Here is an 18,523-nt window from a genome sequence, read left to right on the forward strand (position 1 = left end):
ATTAGCCTGATTCTGTCAACACTGCTGTGGCTCCCTATTGAACATCGCATACATTTTAAAATCATGCTAATTACTTACTAAATTATCTCCTCAGTACTTTAGCAAGCTCTTATTACACTATAGTCCTTCATGTCTGCTGCAATCACAAAATTCTGGCCATTTGAATACACCTAGAATATCAAAATCAACTGTGGGCAGTTTTTCTTTTCCTGTTTAGTGCCCAAACTTTGGGGCAGTCTTCCTAGCATTGTTCAAAGGTAGACACATCTCTTAAACCTGGCATACACATAGCACACTATCACTATAATTCTATAATTCAAATGCTTTAAAGGATTGTTAGGCTGCATAAATTAGGTCAACCGGAACCAGGAACTCTTAACACATCCCATAACAATCAATGTACTTGTTCCATCACAAGTTGAATGGCATCTATGCTAATATTAATCTGTCTGTTTCATTCATATCCTGAGGTTACCATAGGCCCTGATCAGACAGAATGCATTTTTCAGGTTTGAAAACGTGAGTTGTTTTTTTTATGTTTTTTTTACAACTTTAGTCACTCAGAGTGCTCCTACAAAAATGCAGGTCGCAGCAGGTGGCTAAAACGCGAGGCGCATAAACAGCGCGCAAAGCGTTCACTGCCAACAGAAACAATTGTAAAAAGACGCCTCTCACTGCAAAAAAAAAACACCTAAAAAACACGTTCTGTCTGATTGGGGCCTTAGTCACCAGTGGAGTTTGGGTTCCTTGTCACTGTCACCTTTTGGTTTTTTAGATGGGGACACTTAATATTTGGCTTGACTGCACGAATGGATGATGATGGAGCTGGATGATGACAGCACTGTTTTCTCCAGAATTGCTTTATAGATGAATCATTCCATAATTTATGGACTTTAAACAGTTATTGAACCGAACTGAATTAACAATGAACTGATTTCAACTGAATAATGACTGTTTACTATTATCTTATCAGAACTGCTTTACAGCATAATTTTGTTTGCATAATTGAATCAATATTTTCTTGTCTATTACTGTAAAACTGCTTTAAAACAATCTATATTGTGCAAAGCGCTATATACAAATAAAGGTGACTTGACTCGTTAAGTCGTATATTACTGCTGGTCAAGCAGGTGTGGCCCTGCTCACTATTTCAGTTCTGCATTCGTACCAGGCAAATATTCTTAATAAAATGGACAAAGGGTGATGGGTTGATCCCCTGAGGTGGTAAAAGAGCTTAGAAGAGCAACCGATTTAGCACTTCATGCTACTAAGCATACTGCTTGTGTTACTGATTGTTTGATGAAAGGTTTGGTTGCGACTGAACACCATCTCTGACTAAATTTCATTGATATGTGTGAGAAGAATAAAACCTTCTAAAATATAAATATAAATAAATAAATATAAAAATAAAACCTAGTTATTGAGAGAAATGCGCCACATCGCCACATGCGCCACTATCTGCGGTTGTGTTGCTTTGACAGATAATTTTTATTTCTTTTTTTGTAACATTTTGGACTGATTCCCCCAACTACCTACATGTCAAAACATAAATGGCATATTTTGACTTCAAAATGTTGAAATTCATCAAAAGGCGACAACTTTGGGTCAGGGTTATTGTAGTTAACTAAAACTAAACCCTTAAAAAAATCATTACTTGAAATAATTTAAAAGTTAACTTAAAAACTATTTTATGTTAACTTAAAAACTTAATTTCAGCTGGTTAACAAGGCAGGTGTGTGTTCCTCATCGTATCGCACAGGAAAAAGAAACATTAAACTCTATGGAAACCTGCAATAATAAGGAATTTTAACTGTCCCCGGACATTGCGTAAGTTGAAAAGGTGTAGTCTTAAGATTTAGACTCTGAAAGAAAATATTCAGTGGTTCAAAACAGCTTTTACTATACATGCAAATCTGAACAAATGATAAAAAAAAACAAAAAACATTAGGGACTGGCTCCCTCCCTCAATATTTAAGACATAAATATTGTATATCATATCTTACAAGGTTTGACACATTTAAATAGACATACAGTATCAAATAGTTTACAATGTGTATGATTCAGTATCTTAGTTGATATAACTTTTTGCAAGCTCTGATTTCTAAGAGACACAAAGAAACCTAACATGGCACTGATTTGCGATTGTACTGTACTGGCTCATTTGTTATCCAGAAAACTTGAGAAGTAACTGTGTCTGTCAAATATTTTTCCTATTATTCAGTAGAATTCATTATTTGTTTTGAAGCCATTATCCATACCTTTCCGAATAAGATATTGGGCTTCGGGCCCATCTCTAATTATAATACTGTGAGTTCTCGCCTCAGTGTCCAAGATTGATCTCCAATTCATCTGCCATTAAATTCTGGAATTTCTGTGCATTACAGCATTTCTATGTGAGTTCATGCACAGAAGGGACTTTTCTCCCACTATAATTCTCAACCTTGTGACCAGAATTTAACTTTTTGTTGCAGACCTCTTCACAATTCTTTAACCTTGATGGACTCAGAATAATGGTTGGAAAATAGTTTGTAACTTCCATATTATTAAAAGAATTAGAAGAAGGGTATATCTCCAGATTGTGATAAATAATAATAATAATAATGGCTGCTTTTTGGATTATTTGTCCTATAATATGTACGGAACATGCAGAACATAGTCATTGTTATTTAATCTAAAGATTAAACAGTGATTTTAAAGATTAAAGCCTCAATCTCTTGTACTTTCGTTTCAATGGTTCCAGTCAACCTTATGTTGAAGTTCATGCAGATGTACTGTAGTGTGCATTGATCTCTTCTGGTGTTCCATGATGTCCTAAATACAGAGCATCTCATTTAGATTTAAAGCCACAGTGGGAAAGACCGATGTTGAGATTTGCATTAATCTGCATTTATCTCTGCATTAATCTCCTTCTGCAACTTTTGTCTCTCAATTCAGACATATAGAGAAACAGAGACCAACCATTCTTTAAAGGTGCAATGTGTAATATTTTTGAGAATCTGTTTACAGAAATGCATTCAGTGGTGTATAAATACCTTACAAAATTCACCGTTATGTTTTAATTACCTTAGAATAAGACATTTCTGTCTACATACACCGCGGGTCCCCCTCCATGGTTAAGTCGCCATTTTGCGCTGCCATGTTTTTACAGTAGCCCTAAACGGACACACTACTCTACAGACTGCGTTTCGTCACTGTTGTTCTTCTTCGTTTCTTCCTCATGTTCCTTGTGTTTTTAGAGGCAGCTTGCATCGTCACTACGTTGAATACACATGAAGAAGTAGTAGTAGTAGTAGTCGTCGTCGTGTGGTTTATTAGAAGCAGAAGTCATTCGTAGAAGTAAGAAGAGTGCATACGCTGGTTGTGTCTGACTATGCAAATGTGGAGAAAAAAGTCTGCTAACGCTATCTCGCTGTCAGATTAAATGCTCTGAACAGCGTAGTTATTTACCATTACGTTAGCTAGCTGCTAGCTGCTAGCTGCAGGATCAACTAAACGGTGGATTTTCAAAAGTATGTGAAAAATGTAAAGTTCGTGGCATAGAATCTTTAAAATACGTCCGAGAGATTTACACACCGGTCTGTTATTGTGGAGGCATTTCCACGCCCCAAAACATGACGATGAACGAAACGAACTGTGATTGGTTGTTTGACATGTCGGTCAAACGGCCTCATGGGCGGGCCTTGGCCAAAGAAAGCTGCCATGGATTCCAGACCTTCAGCCACACAATGATGAACATGTAACAATAATAATCGCAATAACATCGGTTTACTAAATAATTAATCACATATAATTTCTTAATTTATCTTTGTAAAGAAACCTCAACGCTTGACTAGCTACTCTCTGCTGTTTCTTTATCCTGTGTTGGCAACCGTAGCTTCTCATGGGGAGGGGTGGGGGGAGGGGCTAATCCGTTTATTGCAATTTGCAACATCACCGCTAGATGCCGCTAAAATCTACACACTGCACTTTTAACAGACCAACCATTCTTAAATGCATTCTTAAACAATAAGGCAGTATGGACTTGTCATGTTGCTCTAAGATTTAGTTGTTTCTGTTGTGTTTTGCAGAACTGGTTGGACCTGTCCAAAGAGATCAAGAAACAGATGAGAAGTGAGTACATCAGAATGGATGTGTCATGTAAACTGGTGTTTCATGTAAAAAATTTTACTACAAAATTCTGAATAGGCTCTGTTTTAATTATGAGTTTGATTTTAATAATGTTGGATATGAATTTAAGTAGCAGGAAGAGAAATTCATTGAATTGCATTAGTTCATTTTCATCCCTTTTGTATGGGTGAGCCTATGTAATGATCCACTGAGACACGTCAATGGTCATAAGCTCTGAAGCCCTATAGAATCATGCTGATTTATTGGCTGATGGTGCTAAAGCACCACTCATAAGTTGCTGCATCATAGTGCCCTTGAAAGTAAATGCTTGGCACCATCATTTCAGATTTGTTTTTAATCAGTGCACGATAGTTTCAGCCTGTTTTATCTAGCGACTCATATTCAAGCATATTTGATTCCCAACTTGAGGGCAAAATGGTGTTTAGGATATGTCTATCTTATGCATGCACTTTATCGTCAGCAAAGACACATACAACATGTATCTCCTATTTGGGGGTCCATCATGAAGAGGCCACTTTAGAGGAATCTGGAAGCGCATACCATGAGTTGCTGTGTATGCACAAGCTTTATGTGAGACTTTCTTTGTGAGAGTTGATTACATCATGTGTGTGCTTTAGCCACCCAGCTACTAGCACTACACGGCCCATCAGCAAGCACATGGGGGACATGATGAGGCTACCGCTTTTTCCTATCCTGACCTGAATTTTTCAAGAGAATTTCTCTGTCCCAGGTGGAGGCTTGGGGTGGAGGATGTAGAAATAAATGTCATGTCTACTGTGGTGTTGGAGTCTGCAAGTGTAGGATATCAGAGCAAATCAGACATTTATAATGTGATCAGAACTGTGCTAAAACTGACCAAGCAGCAATAATTCCAGAGTGGGCCCCCAAGATGGATGACCATAAATCTGTCAATCAGCCAACAAGTCTGGAGTACCTTAACCAACCAGCTCTTTCACAGCTTAAACAAAGAATCCTAAGGAAGAAGACTGTCAAATTTAGGTGGGTAACCAAGACTAATGGTAAAAGAGACAACACAGCATGACCATCATGAGTAAAACCATGAGGAAAATCATGAGTTAAGACTTCCCTGGGTTGGTTTCCCCCACTCAGGACAGAGACCAGACTCAGACTCCTTCTAGACCTTTTGACCTTTTGTTCATTACAGAACACGTCCTCACACTCACAGAACAGCACAGAGACTGTCTTGTATATAAATGCATCAAAATGATGCTAAAAGTACTTATAAATGCATATCAGTCTATTGCATAACTCTGTTGCATGTTTCTATCAATCAATTCTTGGTAAAAGGTATCATATTCTTGTTATATAAATCATGTTTAAATTATACTCTGCAAGAGTGGGAAAATTTGGACCATGTGACTAACAAGATAATATGTTGATTTATTTATTGGGAGGAGAAACATAGCTACAACCCAAGCTAAGACAATGTCTAATTGGTCAAAACACCAATAGGGATGTGTCTAACAGCTGAGTTTAAAACCCCATGACATGAACAATTCTTTGTTCATTGACTGTTTGCTTTTCTTTCTTTTACTTTAGTTTCTTTTCTTTGCCTTGAGAGTTTCATGTTCTAAGTTAAGTTTTACCACAAAGCCGTGTCTCAGACATTGTCTGTGCACGCCTCAAAACTTCAGTCAGCGTAAACGAATCCGCACCCAGCCTTTAACCAACACCCAATGATTTGCTTCCCCAAGACCTCATTACAGACACTACTAGATCTCCAGCTAATAAACAACCTGGGAAACCCCTTTCAGCACAACAACAAAGGGAATCCCCTAACACAGGCAACACAACTAAACCTCCAGATTCTAGACACAAAAGGTGTGTAACTTTTATCTTTAATGTGCTATTTATATTTGATTTGACCCTTGATGTAACTAAATAATGCACATTTTAGGTTACCTGAGAAAACTTTTTTTTACAGTGCTGTGTTAGCAAGAAATTCTATTTAAAAAATATTTTTTTTTAAATCAGAACAGTTCAATTCTTTGTAATAATATAATATTATATTATAATATAATGTAAAATAATATGAAAAAATGAAACAGATATTTCTCATGAATTCCCTTTTTGAGGTCAATTGTTTATTAGGTTTACAATATAATATAATATAATATAATATAGTATAAAATCAAACTGAAGCATTTAAACTGAGATCTGTAAGCTACATATTTTCAAAAAAAATGTGAACGGGTGAATTCTTATATAGTTATCTAACTAGAGTTTAGAGTAGTAGAGTTTGCACACTACACCTGTCTGTAACTGTAAATGTTTTGGAGTTTTGTTACCGTTCTGTAGTGATGGCCGCTTTTGAAACACTGCTTCATGAAGCTTCGAAACCTTTGCGAATCACAGTGTTCGGAGCGCGAATCAAAATGCCAAAGTCACGTGATTTCAGTAAACGAGGCTTCGTTATGTCATAACTGTTTTGAAACATTTTGAAATTTCAATAGTTCGCCTTAGGGGGGCGATCTCTTTGAACCTGTGAATCAATCTCGGATCAGTTTGATCAATTTGTAGACATTTTTAATGAGACATTTGTGTAATTAAAAGGATGAGTAGTAGTTAATAGTCTCTTACTGGCCTGTTTAGACAAGCTCTCCATAAAACAAACAAAACAAGCCCTTGCAAATTAATAATAATTATTTTAAAGATGCATAGGCCTATTATACAGACACTTCCTTTTTAAAGTCTGCGTGAACCGGAAGTTGCTGCCGACTTTATTTCAGTGTAGTGACGTATTTCCATCTGAAACAGAATATTTAATAGAGGGCATGGTTTTATTTTTGCGCTCCTCCTCTCTGTCTCTCACTCATAGCAACCTAACGGTTAGAGGGGTGTGTTTAAGGATATTCTGCCCAAGCCATCAAACTGACGTCATCAGAAAAGGAATGCCATTCCAGAGTGGAAGTAAATGTTCAGATTTTGATTAAAGATTACGAAGACAAACAATTTTTTCAGCGGATTAACTTGCACGGATTAATTGTTCACATCATTACTAGCAATGTGCGCTAGTAAAGTAAATAAAGTCAATTTTGATTTCATGCGGACTTTAATGGTATTTTATTATTTTGGTTGCATTTAATATATTATACTTTCAAGAAAGTGTTTTCATTGGGTTTGTAAAAGCTGTTTTTATGCATGTTTTGGTCTGAGTTTTTGTTGCATTTACACAGTTTTGACCAGCAGGCTTCATGCGGACTTTAATGGTATTTTATTATTTTGGTTGCATTTAATATATTATACTTTCAAGAAAGTGTTTTCATTGGGTTTGTAAAAGCTGTTTTTATGCATGTTTTGGTCTGAGTTTTTGTTGCATTTACACAGTTTTGACAAGCAGGCATCACCAGCGTGTGGTGTTTCCAGTGCTTACACAGTTTTGACCAGCAGGCGTCACCAGCGTGTGGTGTTTTGAGCGCTTCGAAACAGTGAATCATTTTGCGAAGCAATTGGTTCAATCGAAATGGTTCGTTTCTCCCATCACTACCGTTCTGTGCTCATCATCATATTTCCATCTCTTAAACAAGCCACTCTTCTTTCAAACATGATCATGTTTTATTTCACATGTCATTGCATTTGCGTTGGTTCTTGTGCTGAGCTATTTCATTTTCAAACATTAAAGTATTCTATTTCTACAGCGACTCATTCGGCCCACATCATTCTCTTTCTATGAAACTTGTAAACCGCATTCAGCGGCTCTAACTCTATAGCGACACCAACTCTATAGCGGTGTGACCGAGCATTGCAATTATTTCACATTTACTAGAATTCAGTCAAATGGCTTTCCCAACTAAGTTTTTTGTGTGTGTCCTGTGCGCAGCATATTATTCTTCTGCGCGGTCGTGACATAAGAAGTGCCGGTCCGTGCACGCACACAACTTTTAGAGGGAATATTGCCTATAAGACGTGTGGATTCTGCTTGAAGTGTGGCGTCTACATGGGCCCTTGCTAGAGGTACTTTTTTACAGGGCATTTGTATGGTGGAGGGTGGTCCTTTCCCCATACTTCAGACTTTATAACCTGTATGAAGAAAAAGCATCTACAAATGATTTAAATGTGTGAGGCTATCTTTTCCATTGTGCGATTAAGCAGCATTGAGTTCCTACTGAATGTAACCCTGATATCCTGAGTGGGAATGAGAAGCTGCGTAGCTGACCATACTCTGTTGCTGCAGAGGTTTGTTCACCTTGCAGAAAATCTATGGTTATGGTGCTAAACACACTCTTACAAGAGCTCTATGATGCAGCTCCTTATTACCTTTATGTCTCTGCTAAAGTATTAGCACCATCAGCCAAAAAACTGACGTGATTATTCTGTGCTCAGACCTTGTGACCACTGATACATTCCCATTGTGTCATTATACAGCATTTCGTTCCCACTTAGGGAACTCAGTAACCAAGACATTTTGCAAAAAAAAAAAAAAAAAACCTTAAATATTTACATCATTTATTTTAAATAATTATGACTAATTATTCCCTGGTATATAGAATACATTTAACCCAACTTAATTTACATAACTCTAAAGTTATACTGCAAAACAATTAAGATACATAAAAACTGATTTTAATTGAATCATACAGCACCAAAATGCCATATCGTTGCCACCATATTGTTTTTAAATAATGTTATATTGATTATATAATATATTAAACTATAACCGCACAGGTGTTATCTGGCTACATTTTTTAAGACCTTTCTAAATTTGATTTAGAGAAATCACACAAATCAGATTCACTCAAACAATTAGCCCATGTTTACAGCCCTGTTTTGTTCAGTACTGATTAGTTCAGTAACTCAGGCCCATTGAAGAGGCACACTTGCTCTGACCTTAACTTTTATGTGCTGCAGGCACATAAACACTTAAATGCTATCCAACCATGAGAAAAAGTTCACAGTTTATCAGTCAACCACTCTGCAAGCATGTTGTTGTTTTTTTCTCACTTTGCATGTGTTTACAGCGTCTTCTTGGCATTTTAATTTTGCTGTCAAGTTTTATCCACCAGACCCCTCCCAGTTAATGGAAGACATTACAAGGTGAGTAAAGTTAAATGCTATGGATAGTTCTCAACGTATATGTTTTTTTTTTCTTCAATGGCAAACGCCAATATGTAGAAAGCAGGATGGCTAATATATAAATAACTTAATGTGACATACATAAAATTCGTAATATCATTGAGAGCATTTCATTTATTTGTGTAACTTTGGTTCCTTGAATTGGTTTACTCAACACTGTGTCAGTCTGACGCTATGCAAACACTATAACACAATGCCAAGAGATCTGCAATTTATTACCCTGTGATTAAACAAGTCAATATCAAGACTATAAAACCTGCTAAAAGTGTGAAGAGAGGCCCAACCTGCTGTGACACAAATATCTTCCAAAGACACTCCTCTAGCTAAAACCTCTTGTAGAGTGCACATTTAAAAGTACCCCACATGCCTCATATGCCTTCAAAATAGTATTTCTCATCCAATGCAACATTCTTGGCTTGGCAGACTTACAAGCACCATTACAACCACCAAAACAAATAAACAATAGGTCAATGTAAATCTTCAACACCATAAGGCTACGTTTAAATGACAACGATGTAGTCAAAAATGGAAAAGTTTTTTTCCCTTGCATTTTTAAAAAGTTTCACGTATACACGATCAAGTTTTTTTTTTAAACGAATCGCGTTTACACATACCCGCGAAAACAGCCAAAAACGCTGTATTACGTATGCCAGGCCAGTAGTTGGCGCTGTCACCTTGTTTGTAAACAGTACCTGTAGGGAAGTGACGATTATATGTTGTTTATGATGCGTCTCCGCTGTTGGTTGTAATATTGGTGAAATAAATCCACACTTTGCTGAAGAAGCGTTAGCAAACTCTTGAGCAGCAACAACAGTACCATGTACTCCGCCATTGTTTTTATATGTTTGTTCGCGCTTTCCTATAAAATCGACACGTACTGCGCATGTCTACATACCTAACACGTACTATGCACGCACATGACGTCACCGTTTTCAAAGATTTCCGTTTTGGGTGTTTACACGGAAACGATAATGGTGGCGTTTTCAAAAACTTGCACTTTGAAACCCATTTTCAAAAATATGCGTTTTCAGTCCCCAAAACGCCGTTGTCGTGTAAACGAACAGGCAAAACGCATAAAAAGTTTCCAGTTTTTGGCTGAAAACTTTGTCGTGTAAACGTCCCCTTACAGAGCAAAGCTTGTGCAATCTTTCACTCTTCTGTGATACAGAGGGTGGAGGAGAGAGAGACTGCAGCACAACTTGAGAGCGAAACAGAGTTGAAGCAACTTTGAGAAGATAACCAAGCCTTGGCCGCAAAACATTCACAAGAACGAAAGCAAAATCCATAAAGCAGGAGCTCAGAGACAAAGCCTGGAAAACTTTAAATGCCAAGGCCAACAACACAACCCTTTTTAGAAGTCAGACGCTGCACTGAGGTTGACTCCTATGGCTCAAAGCTTCCAAAACCACAGATAAATCCCAAGAAAGGACACATGCTTAGCCATCTCACCCCACGCACAAACCTAAAGAAATGCAATTAACGAACAATTAACAAATAGCCTCTACATTAACCTCTGACAACATCAGCCAATTACAAAGTTAGATCGGAAAGGCACCAATTCTCTTCAGGAGGAATACAAAGGCTTTCTCTCTTTCTCGAGAAGTGTGGGTTGCTCTTTCCAGAGACCTTGGCATTACTGTGCATTGACAGTATGATTATCTAATTTGCATTAGATTTAGTATAGCTGATGTCAGTTAATAACAAATAATCATTGTTTATTTGTTTAATTCAGAGATTATTATAAGCAGGAGAACATCACCTATTTGGTCAAATATGGAGGTGGACCAGTCCTGTAATGAGGGTGTTTTACTGTTGCAGGAAGTGGAAATCATGACTGTATAAAGGACACAAAGGATTCTTTGAAGTATAAGGCAATTTTGGCAAAGATTGTGATGCCTTCAGGGCAGAGACTGATGCTTGATGATCAATGGACTTTCTTGCAGGACAGCCATCCCAAAGTATATATCCAAATATACTTATGCTTGGTTGAGGGATCGATTGTAGAAGGGTCTTGAGTGGCCTGTTCAGTCTCCAGATTTTATTCTAATTGAAAATATTTGGTTGAATTTGAAGAAAGCAGTGGAAATGTGAAAACCAAAGATTATCAGTGATTTGGATGCTTTTTCAGGCAAGGAATGGGCCGAGATTGCAGTAGAGAGGTGACAGAAACACTTACAGGCAGCGTTTATTGGTGGTTTAAATAAAGATTCTCCACCAAATTTGACTTTGGGGATTGAATAATTTTGAATGAATGTTTAGAGCCAATTAGATTTTTTTTCATTATTCATCAACTTTACATTCTAAGAATCACTCAAATGTGTGTTAATAAGCTTTCTCTAATAGTCTAGTTTCTCTAATGCCTTTGTTTAATTAGTTTCATAAAATGTTGTTCTCTGCAGCAAAATGTCTTGCAGGTCAAGGGTGTTGAATAATTTTGATTGCAACTGTAGGTGCCTGTGTCTGCTTACCCTGCACACAATTATTATTCAAAATTGTTTTTGAACATAATTATGTGTCCGCTGAGTGTGTCCACAACCACCACATATGGTAAAAATGTATCCACTCATTTTGTTATTTTCCTCAGAAATCAGTCTCAAAATGACCCTTTCAGGAATGTACACCAAAGTGTCACTTTGAACAGGCCTTGCCCATGACTGGTAATGAACTCTGCCTTATTATCTCCTCTGAGTGAGCCGTACTTAGTCTGCCATGTTTATCTCCTCACTAGAGCTTTTAAAATCAGCACTCAAGTAAGAAATTTATTCTTATAAATCTACTTTAGTTATTCAGTCAAGAGAAGCGAGTAATTTCTGTTTGTTTTGTTGTTTGATTCATGGACAAAGTACACAAATCAAGTACTTGAGTGAAAGTACAGATACGTATAATAAAATATTACTCCAGTAAAAGTACTGCTTTTTCAATTTTACTCGAGTGAAAGTACAAAAGTACTCGATTTGTATGTACTTAATTAAAAAAGGACTGATAGATTTATTTTGCAATTTTATATAGGCTACTTAATTAAATTTTATATTAGCACATATTTTTTTATAATCCTACTGCTGAAAATACCCACTATATGGAGTCAAGATATATTTTGTTGTTGATATGGACTACGTTGACGAGAGTGATGTAGTAATGTTCACTGTGAAGCTTACACTGCGATGTACCTGAGAGAAAACAGATTTGACCATCTGATTTTCACCAGTAAGAAAAAAGTGTTTTAAAGCTTGTTGTTTTGCAGAACATCACAGTTATATATGACATGAGAATAAGGCCTGAAGTTAGGAAGAACATTTTAAGGAAAATATAATTATAATCTCATAAAGATTTTTTTCTTCTCAAACCTTGTCTGTGGTGTAAAAACACCCCTGGCCAAATGCCCCCAGAGGGCATCACTTCCCACTTTGATAATTACTGTATTTACCATGTTCTGAACATCACATCCTTTCTTTTCCCCAGATGTAATCTATCTAGGTGGTTGAATAAAAAATATTTGGACTTTATATCTAAAAATTACCTCAACTTAGCACCAGCAAGCTCGTTATCTTGACAGTTAGCATCAGCTAACAGTATTTACTTATTTTCAGTATGGTTATGATGAATAAACATTCATATCTGTCTACTCCGCTAGTTAATCCAAACAATATAAAAATGTATACTGTTGATAAACAGTATAAAAACAGACGTCACATAGGGTTAAATGCGTAGCATTTTAATAAAACTGTTAACGTTACGGCAGCGGGGAATATGAACGTGCATGAGTTATTTTATTTTGTGTTATTTTAATGTTTAGGGAGTCAGTCCCATAGACTCCCCATGTTAAAATGCCCAACTTTACAGCAGAAAAAAATATCTTTACAGCCTGGTACAAAAAATTATTTTGGTCTATATAGCTAATTTTGTCCTTCATGACAACTCTGAGGGGGGTGAATTTGTTTATAACTCATCCGTTTAAATTATATTAAGCCTTAAAGTTTTGCATAATTAATGGCGTGGCCACTTGAGTGACAGGTGGATTGCCACTGCTGTCACCACCGTCGAGCTAGGTGGGCGTGGTTTCAGCAACCAGCTCCCGCCTCTTTGCCCATTTTCGATTATCGGGGAGTGACACGCTGCCAAGATGGCGACGGCTGGCTCCGCCCACTTTAGGCTTCAAAAACGCTTTTCGGAAACCTACGGGTGACGTCACAGACACTATGTCCATGTTTTTATACAGTCTATGGTCTGCATTCAAGCATTTCAGTGGGCTTAAATAGATCACCCTTTACAGCAGATTTAGTTCACAAACAACTGACAGTTTTGACCTAAATATGATTTTCAGTTACAATAATTAATCCTAAAATTCGACATTAGTAACTTACTTTTAGCAGCATCAAGATCTCCCGGTTCTTACTTGTGAATTCAGTTCACTGGAGACTCGCACTATTCAGTTCACTGGAGACTCGCACTAAACGGTTCATTTGAATCAGTGAGTTGTCGACTCGAGAACAGCTGCAATTGGATCATTACAATTTGTGAATGAATCGTTTGGTGCAATTTGCGAACCAATTTAAAAGGTTTATTGAAAAGAATCAGTTCGTTCTTAAATCAGACACCGCTTCTGCGTGTCGGAGCACGTGATATATTATAAGGAGTAACGATAAGTTTTATGAAATGTAGTGAAGTAAAAAGTACGATCTTATGCTTTGGAATGTAGTGAAGTAAAAGTAAAAGTTACTCAAAATAAAACTACTCCAGTAAAGTACAGATACTTGAAAAATGTACTTAAGTACAGTAACGAAGTAAAACTACTCCGTTACTGTCCACCACTGCCAAAATATCGGAGGCTCAAGCAAGGAACAGCAGCTCATTTGCATTTAAAGATACATGCATGAAGGCAGCATGTTTTTGCTTCTGTTAAAAATGGGCATTTACACTGTTATAATAAATTATCTGTGGGGTATTTTGAGCTGAAACCTCACAGACACATTTTAGGGACACTTGAGACATATATTACATCTCGGAAAAAGGGGCATAATAGGTCCCCTTTAATCAGCCATGCCGACATGATTACTGGCCAGTGTAATAATAAGCATTGCAGTATGCCACAATAAACATTGGCAATTGCAAGGCATTATTACAATACATGTTTACATTACAATACATTGAGTTATGAGTAAAAATTATAAAAAATTTGGCATAACCATCACAAAAGAGATGCTAAAAATCATGGACAATATTGTTTCCAATTCATTTTTTATTTTAATTTAAGTTTCTATAAAATTTGCATGCTGTGCAAAGTAAACAGAAAAAAAAACTGAAATGTATTATGATAGTATGTCATTCTGAAGGCCCCTCAGATTTTCTACAGGTCAGGCATTAACAATGAAGATAAGAATATGACAAAACTTTCAGGAGATATTTTCTGTTCCAGGTACTACCTGTGTTTGCAGCTGCGAAATGACATCCTCTCTGGCTGTGTGCCCTGTTCCTTTGTCACACATGCTCTGCTGGGCTCCTACACCGTGCAGGCGGAACTGGGAGACTTTGACAAAGATGACCATGGCTCCGACTACGTTAGTGACTTCTGCTTTGCCCCCAGCCAAACTCGCGAACTGGAGGAGAGGGTGATGGAACTACATAGAACTTACAGGTCTGAGAGAGATATTACAGACTGTATTTATTACAGAGAGATTGTACAGTACTTGTTTAATGCAAAATGAGATTACATTACAGATTATATTGATATTACAACCAATATATGTAATGTTCCCTGCCTATGGCCTGAGGCGCTGGGATAGGCTCCAGCATCCCTGTGACCAGGCAGTTTGGACAATGGATGGAATGTATAATATTACCAAATGTTAACAAATATTCTGAACAGTTTCAGAATAGTTTTATTTAGTTTATTTAGTTTTATTATAAAACTTTTAATAAATATATCAGTTCTTTAAATACTGAATCAGTTCTGATCATAAATTCTATATGGGTCAGCTATGTTTGAAGGCATTGTAAATGCTGAAATGCGCACCTGTGACTGTCAGGGGAATGGATAAACAAAATGGTTATAATGGTTATTTTCTTCCTGTTTCTCAGGGGAATGACACCTGCTGAGGCGGAACTGAACTTCGTGGAAAATGCAAAGAAACTTTCCATGTATGGTGTCGACCTGCATCATGCTAAGGTATGTAAAAATCACCTGGTACAATCTGTAACTACGTACAACTGCTATAGACACTACAAGAGCAAGGAGTTTGTAATCAGTACCACTAGTGAATCTAAAAATCATACACATCTAAAAAAATGTTTACTAACAGTTAGTATTAGGCAACCTTCTTGCAGTAGAAATTGTGTAATTTAGCTGACTGTGCCTTTAATAATCACCCATTCTTTCTGAGGCAGGATTCAGAAGGGATTGATATCATGCTGGGCATCTGTGCCAATGGTCTATTGATTTACCGTGACAGGCTGAGAATCAATCGATTTGCCTGGCCAAAAATCCTCAAGATCTCCTACAAAAGGAGTAATTTCTACATCAAGATCCGTCCTGGAGAGGTAATCAGATCTTTCAGAGGATCTTAGTGCTAAACCATGAAAATTCCACAAAAGTATCCGTCTCTTGAATAAACACAGAACAAGCAAACAGTGGCATATTGCTGAAAACATTAAATAGTCTAAGTAAGAGGCAGTCTTGGCTTCATATTTGCACATGATCACACACACAAACACACACACACACACACACACACACACACACAATATGAATAGAGATTTTTAATGTGAAAGCATTTGAAAATTGGTAATTTGATGTTCTTTAACTGCACTTTGTTAGTAGATCACCCGCGGAAATTTCCACTGCCATCTTCGCTTTTATGAGACTGCGGTTTAGTAAACCTGGCCCATAGATACTTGCACACTCTCAATTTGGCCATAGAATTAACTATTGGTGACCCTGAGATTTTCATTTACTACAGACAATTTTTATTAAGTCACTTGACTACTGTGTCAATAGAACAATTGCTTGAATCTTAATGTAAAAAGGGGAAATTAACTGATTGCCAGAAGTCTTGGACCCTGTTGAGTCCTGCAGACTAATTGGTAGTTACTTACTCTCAGCCTAACCATCTTGCCATTGAACACAGCCTATACAGGTCCCCAATGCAACTGGCTCAGTCATTATCTCTTAAGTTTAAGTGTACAAAGTGTAACAATGTTTAAATGTAATTGGTGGCAAGCTCAGAAGCAAAACTGTTGCATTACCAAAGGTATTCCTGGATAAGAGCTTACAGTTGTTTTTTTTAAAGATCCAAGATGGCGCCGCAGATGGCTGCCTCAGTTTTTGGCTCTCCAGTTTTTGTACTGTTTTTGTTCGTTTTTCCTGTTTTTTGTTTCTCAAACACGATCAGTTTTTACCAGGGATGAACTGCTGAACATTCGGCAGTACACACCACACAATCTTCTACCGGATTTTGTTTATTCGGACGTTTTGCTGAACATTGTAGTTGGCGGAGAAGCGGCGCTGATCAAACGCTTTAGGATGCGCAGACGGGGAAGCGAGCCGTCGCGCTCGTGAAGCCCAGACTGCCTAGCATTCATCTGGCGAATCTTCGCTCTCTACCCAACAAAACGGACAAACTTCTTCCGGACAAATAAGGATTTTTCACACTCTGCTGCTCTGAATGACGCCATACCGGACAGCGCGTTAAACCTGCCGAGCTTCCAGGTGTTCAGAGCAGGCCGCGACACAGAATCAACGGGGAAATCGAGTGGCAGCGGGACATGTTTCTACATCAATGAAAGGTGGTGTACAGATGTAACAGTGTTAAAGAAGATGTGCTTTTCCGATCTAAAAGCGCTTTTCATTCACTCTTAAGCCGTTCTATTCGCCGCGGGAGTTTCACTCGTTCATTCTCATGAGTGTTTACATTCCACCGCAAGCGCACATGAGCTCAGCTTTACAGAAACTCGCTGATTAGTTCACAGACACAGAGCAACAACACCCGGACTCTGTTTTAATCATTCTCGGGGACTACAGGCAAAAACGTAAATCTGCTAAACCTGTAGTAAAGTCTGTAAATGGACCAACGAAGCAGAGCGTGCATTACAAGCCTGTTTCGACTGCACTGATTGGAGTGTTTTTGAAGCTGCCACCAACAATCTGGACGAGCTCACGGAATCTGTAACATCATATATCTATAGTAGATGAAGATGGCACCATTGTGGTTGTTGGCTTGCCGTCGCTCCTGTCCTCTGCTGTCTTTCCTGTATGTTTTGGTGCTATCTATGTGTGTGTGTGCTCAAGGAATCAGTACCTTAATTTCCTATGATCAGCAATCCCTTCTATCAGCAATCCTCTCGCTCTCTCTGATAAAGTTTTCTTGCATATACCTCGCTCTCGCTTGAAATTGAAGGGGGATCGGGCTTTTTCTGTAGCCGGTCCTCGACTATGGAACAGCATACCTCTGGACATTAGATCTGCGCCTTCCCTTCCTGTTTTTAAATCCCGCCTGAAGACTTATCTGTATTCCTTGGCTTTTGGATGAAATGTATGTTTGTGTATGTTAATGTGTTTTGTATTGATTGTGTTTTTGAGTCTTTTCTTTTTATTCTCTTAATCTCTATATTTACTTTATTTTTATATGTACAGCACTTTGGCATACACTAGCTGTTTTTAAATGTGCTATATAAATAAACTGACCTTGACCTTGACCTATATATCAGTTTCTGTGAAGACATGTGCATCCCTACCAGGACTCATTTAACATTCAACAATGATAAGCCATGGTTTACAGCAAAATTTCGTCATCTTCATCAGGCCAAAGAGGACGCCTACAGAAAGGGGGACAGAGTCTTGTACAATCAGGCCAGAAACACACTGAATAAGGAGATTAGAGTGGCCAAGAGGAACTACACTAAAAAGCTAGAACACCAGTTTTCTGCCAACGACCCTGCATCAGTGTGCATTGGTGTGGCCTGTAAAACATCACCAACTACAAGACACCATCCCCCAGCACTGAGGCCAATCAACAACTTGCTGAAGACCTGAATGAGTTTTACTGTAGATTTGAAACTCCCAGTCTAACACCCCACACCCACTCTGAACATCTCTCCACACAACCATTAACACCTCCTGCAACCCCCCTCTCCCCCACTCCTGCGTTTCAGATCAGTGAGGATTATGTGCGCCAGGTCTTCAGAAAGAACAAGAGAAAAAAGGCACCAGGCCCAGACGGTGTGACACCAGCATGTCTGAAAACCTGTGCTAACCAGCTGGCCACCATCTTCTCACAGATCTTCAACAGATCACTGGAGCTGTGTGAAG

At 37.9% G+C, this 18,523-nt stretch overlaps 1 protein-coding gene across 2 annotated transcripts in view; it reads left to right on the forward strand.

Annotated features, from left to right (window-relative positions):
* The window catches only part of LOC107658657 (band 4.1-like protein 1), a 174,149-nt gene that overhangs the window by 72,761 nt on the left and 82,865 nt on the right, over nucleotides 1–18,523 (forward strand). For both annotated transcript variants that reach the window (XM_016447302.1, XM_016447310.1), the window contains exons 6-10: nucleotides 4,068–4,110; nucleotides 9,108–9,183; nucleotides 14,636–14,854; nucleotides 15,298–15,385; nucleotides 15,604–15,756. In XM_016447302.1, coding sequence (XP_016302788.1) covers nucleotides 4,068–4,110; nucleotides 9,108–9,183; nucleotides 14,636–14,854; nucleotides 15,298–15,385; nucleotides 15,604–15,756 — 579 coding nt within the window. The remainder of the gene's footprint in view (nucleotides 1–4,067; nucleotides 4,111–9,107; nucleotides 9,184–14,635; nucleotides 14,855–15,297; nucleotides 15,386–15,603; nucleotides 15,757–18,523) is intronic.

The sequence above is a fragment of the Sinocyclocheilus anshuiensis genome, unplaced genomic scaffold, assembly GCF_001515605.1.
Source record: "Sinocyclocheilus anshuiensis isolate Anshui unplaced genomic scaffold, SAMN03320099.WGS_v1.1 scaffold1957, whole genome shotgun sequence".
Classification (NCBI taxonomy): Eukaryota; Metazoa; Chordata; class Actinopteri; order Cypriniformes; family Cyprinidae; genus Sinocyclocheilus; species Sinocyclocheilus anshuiensis.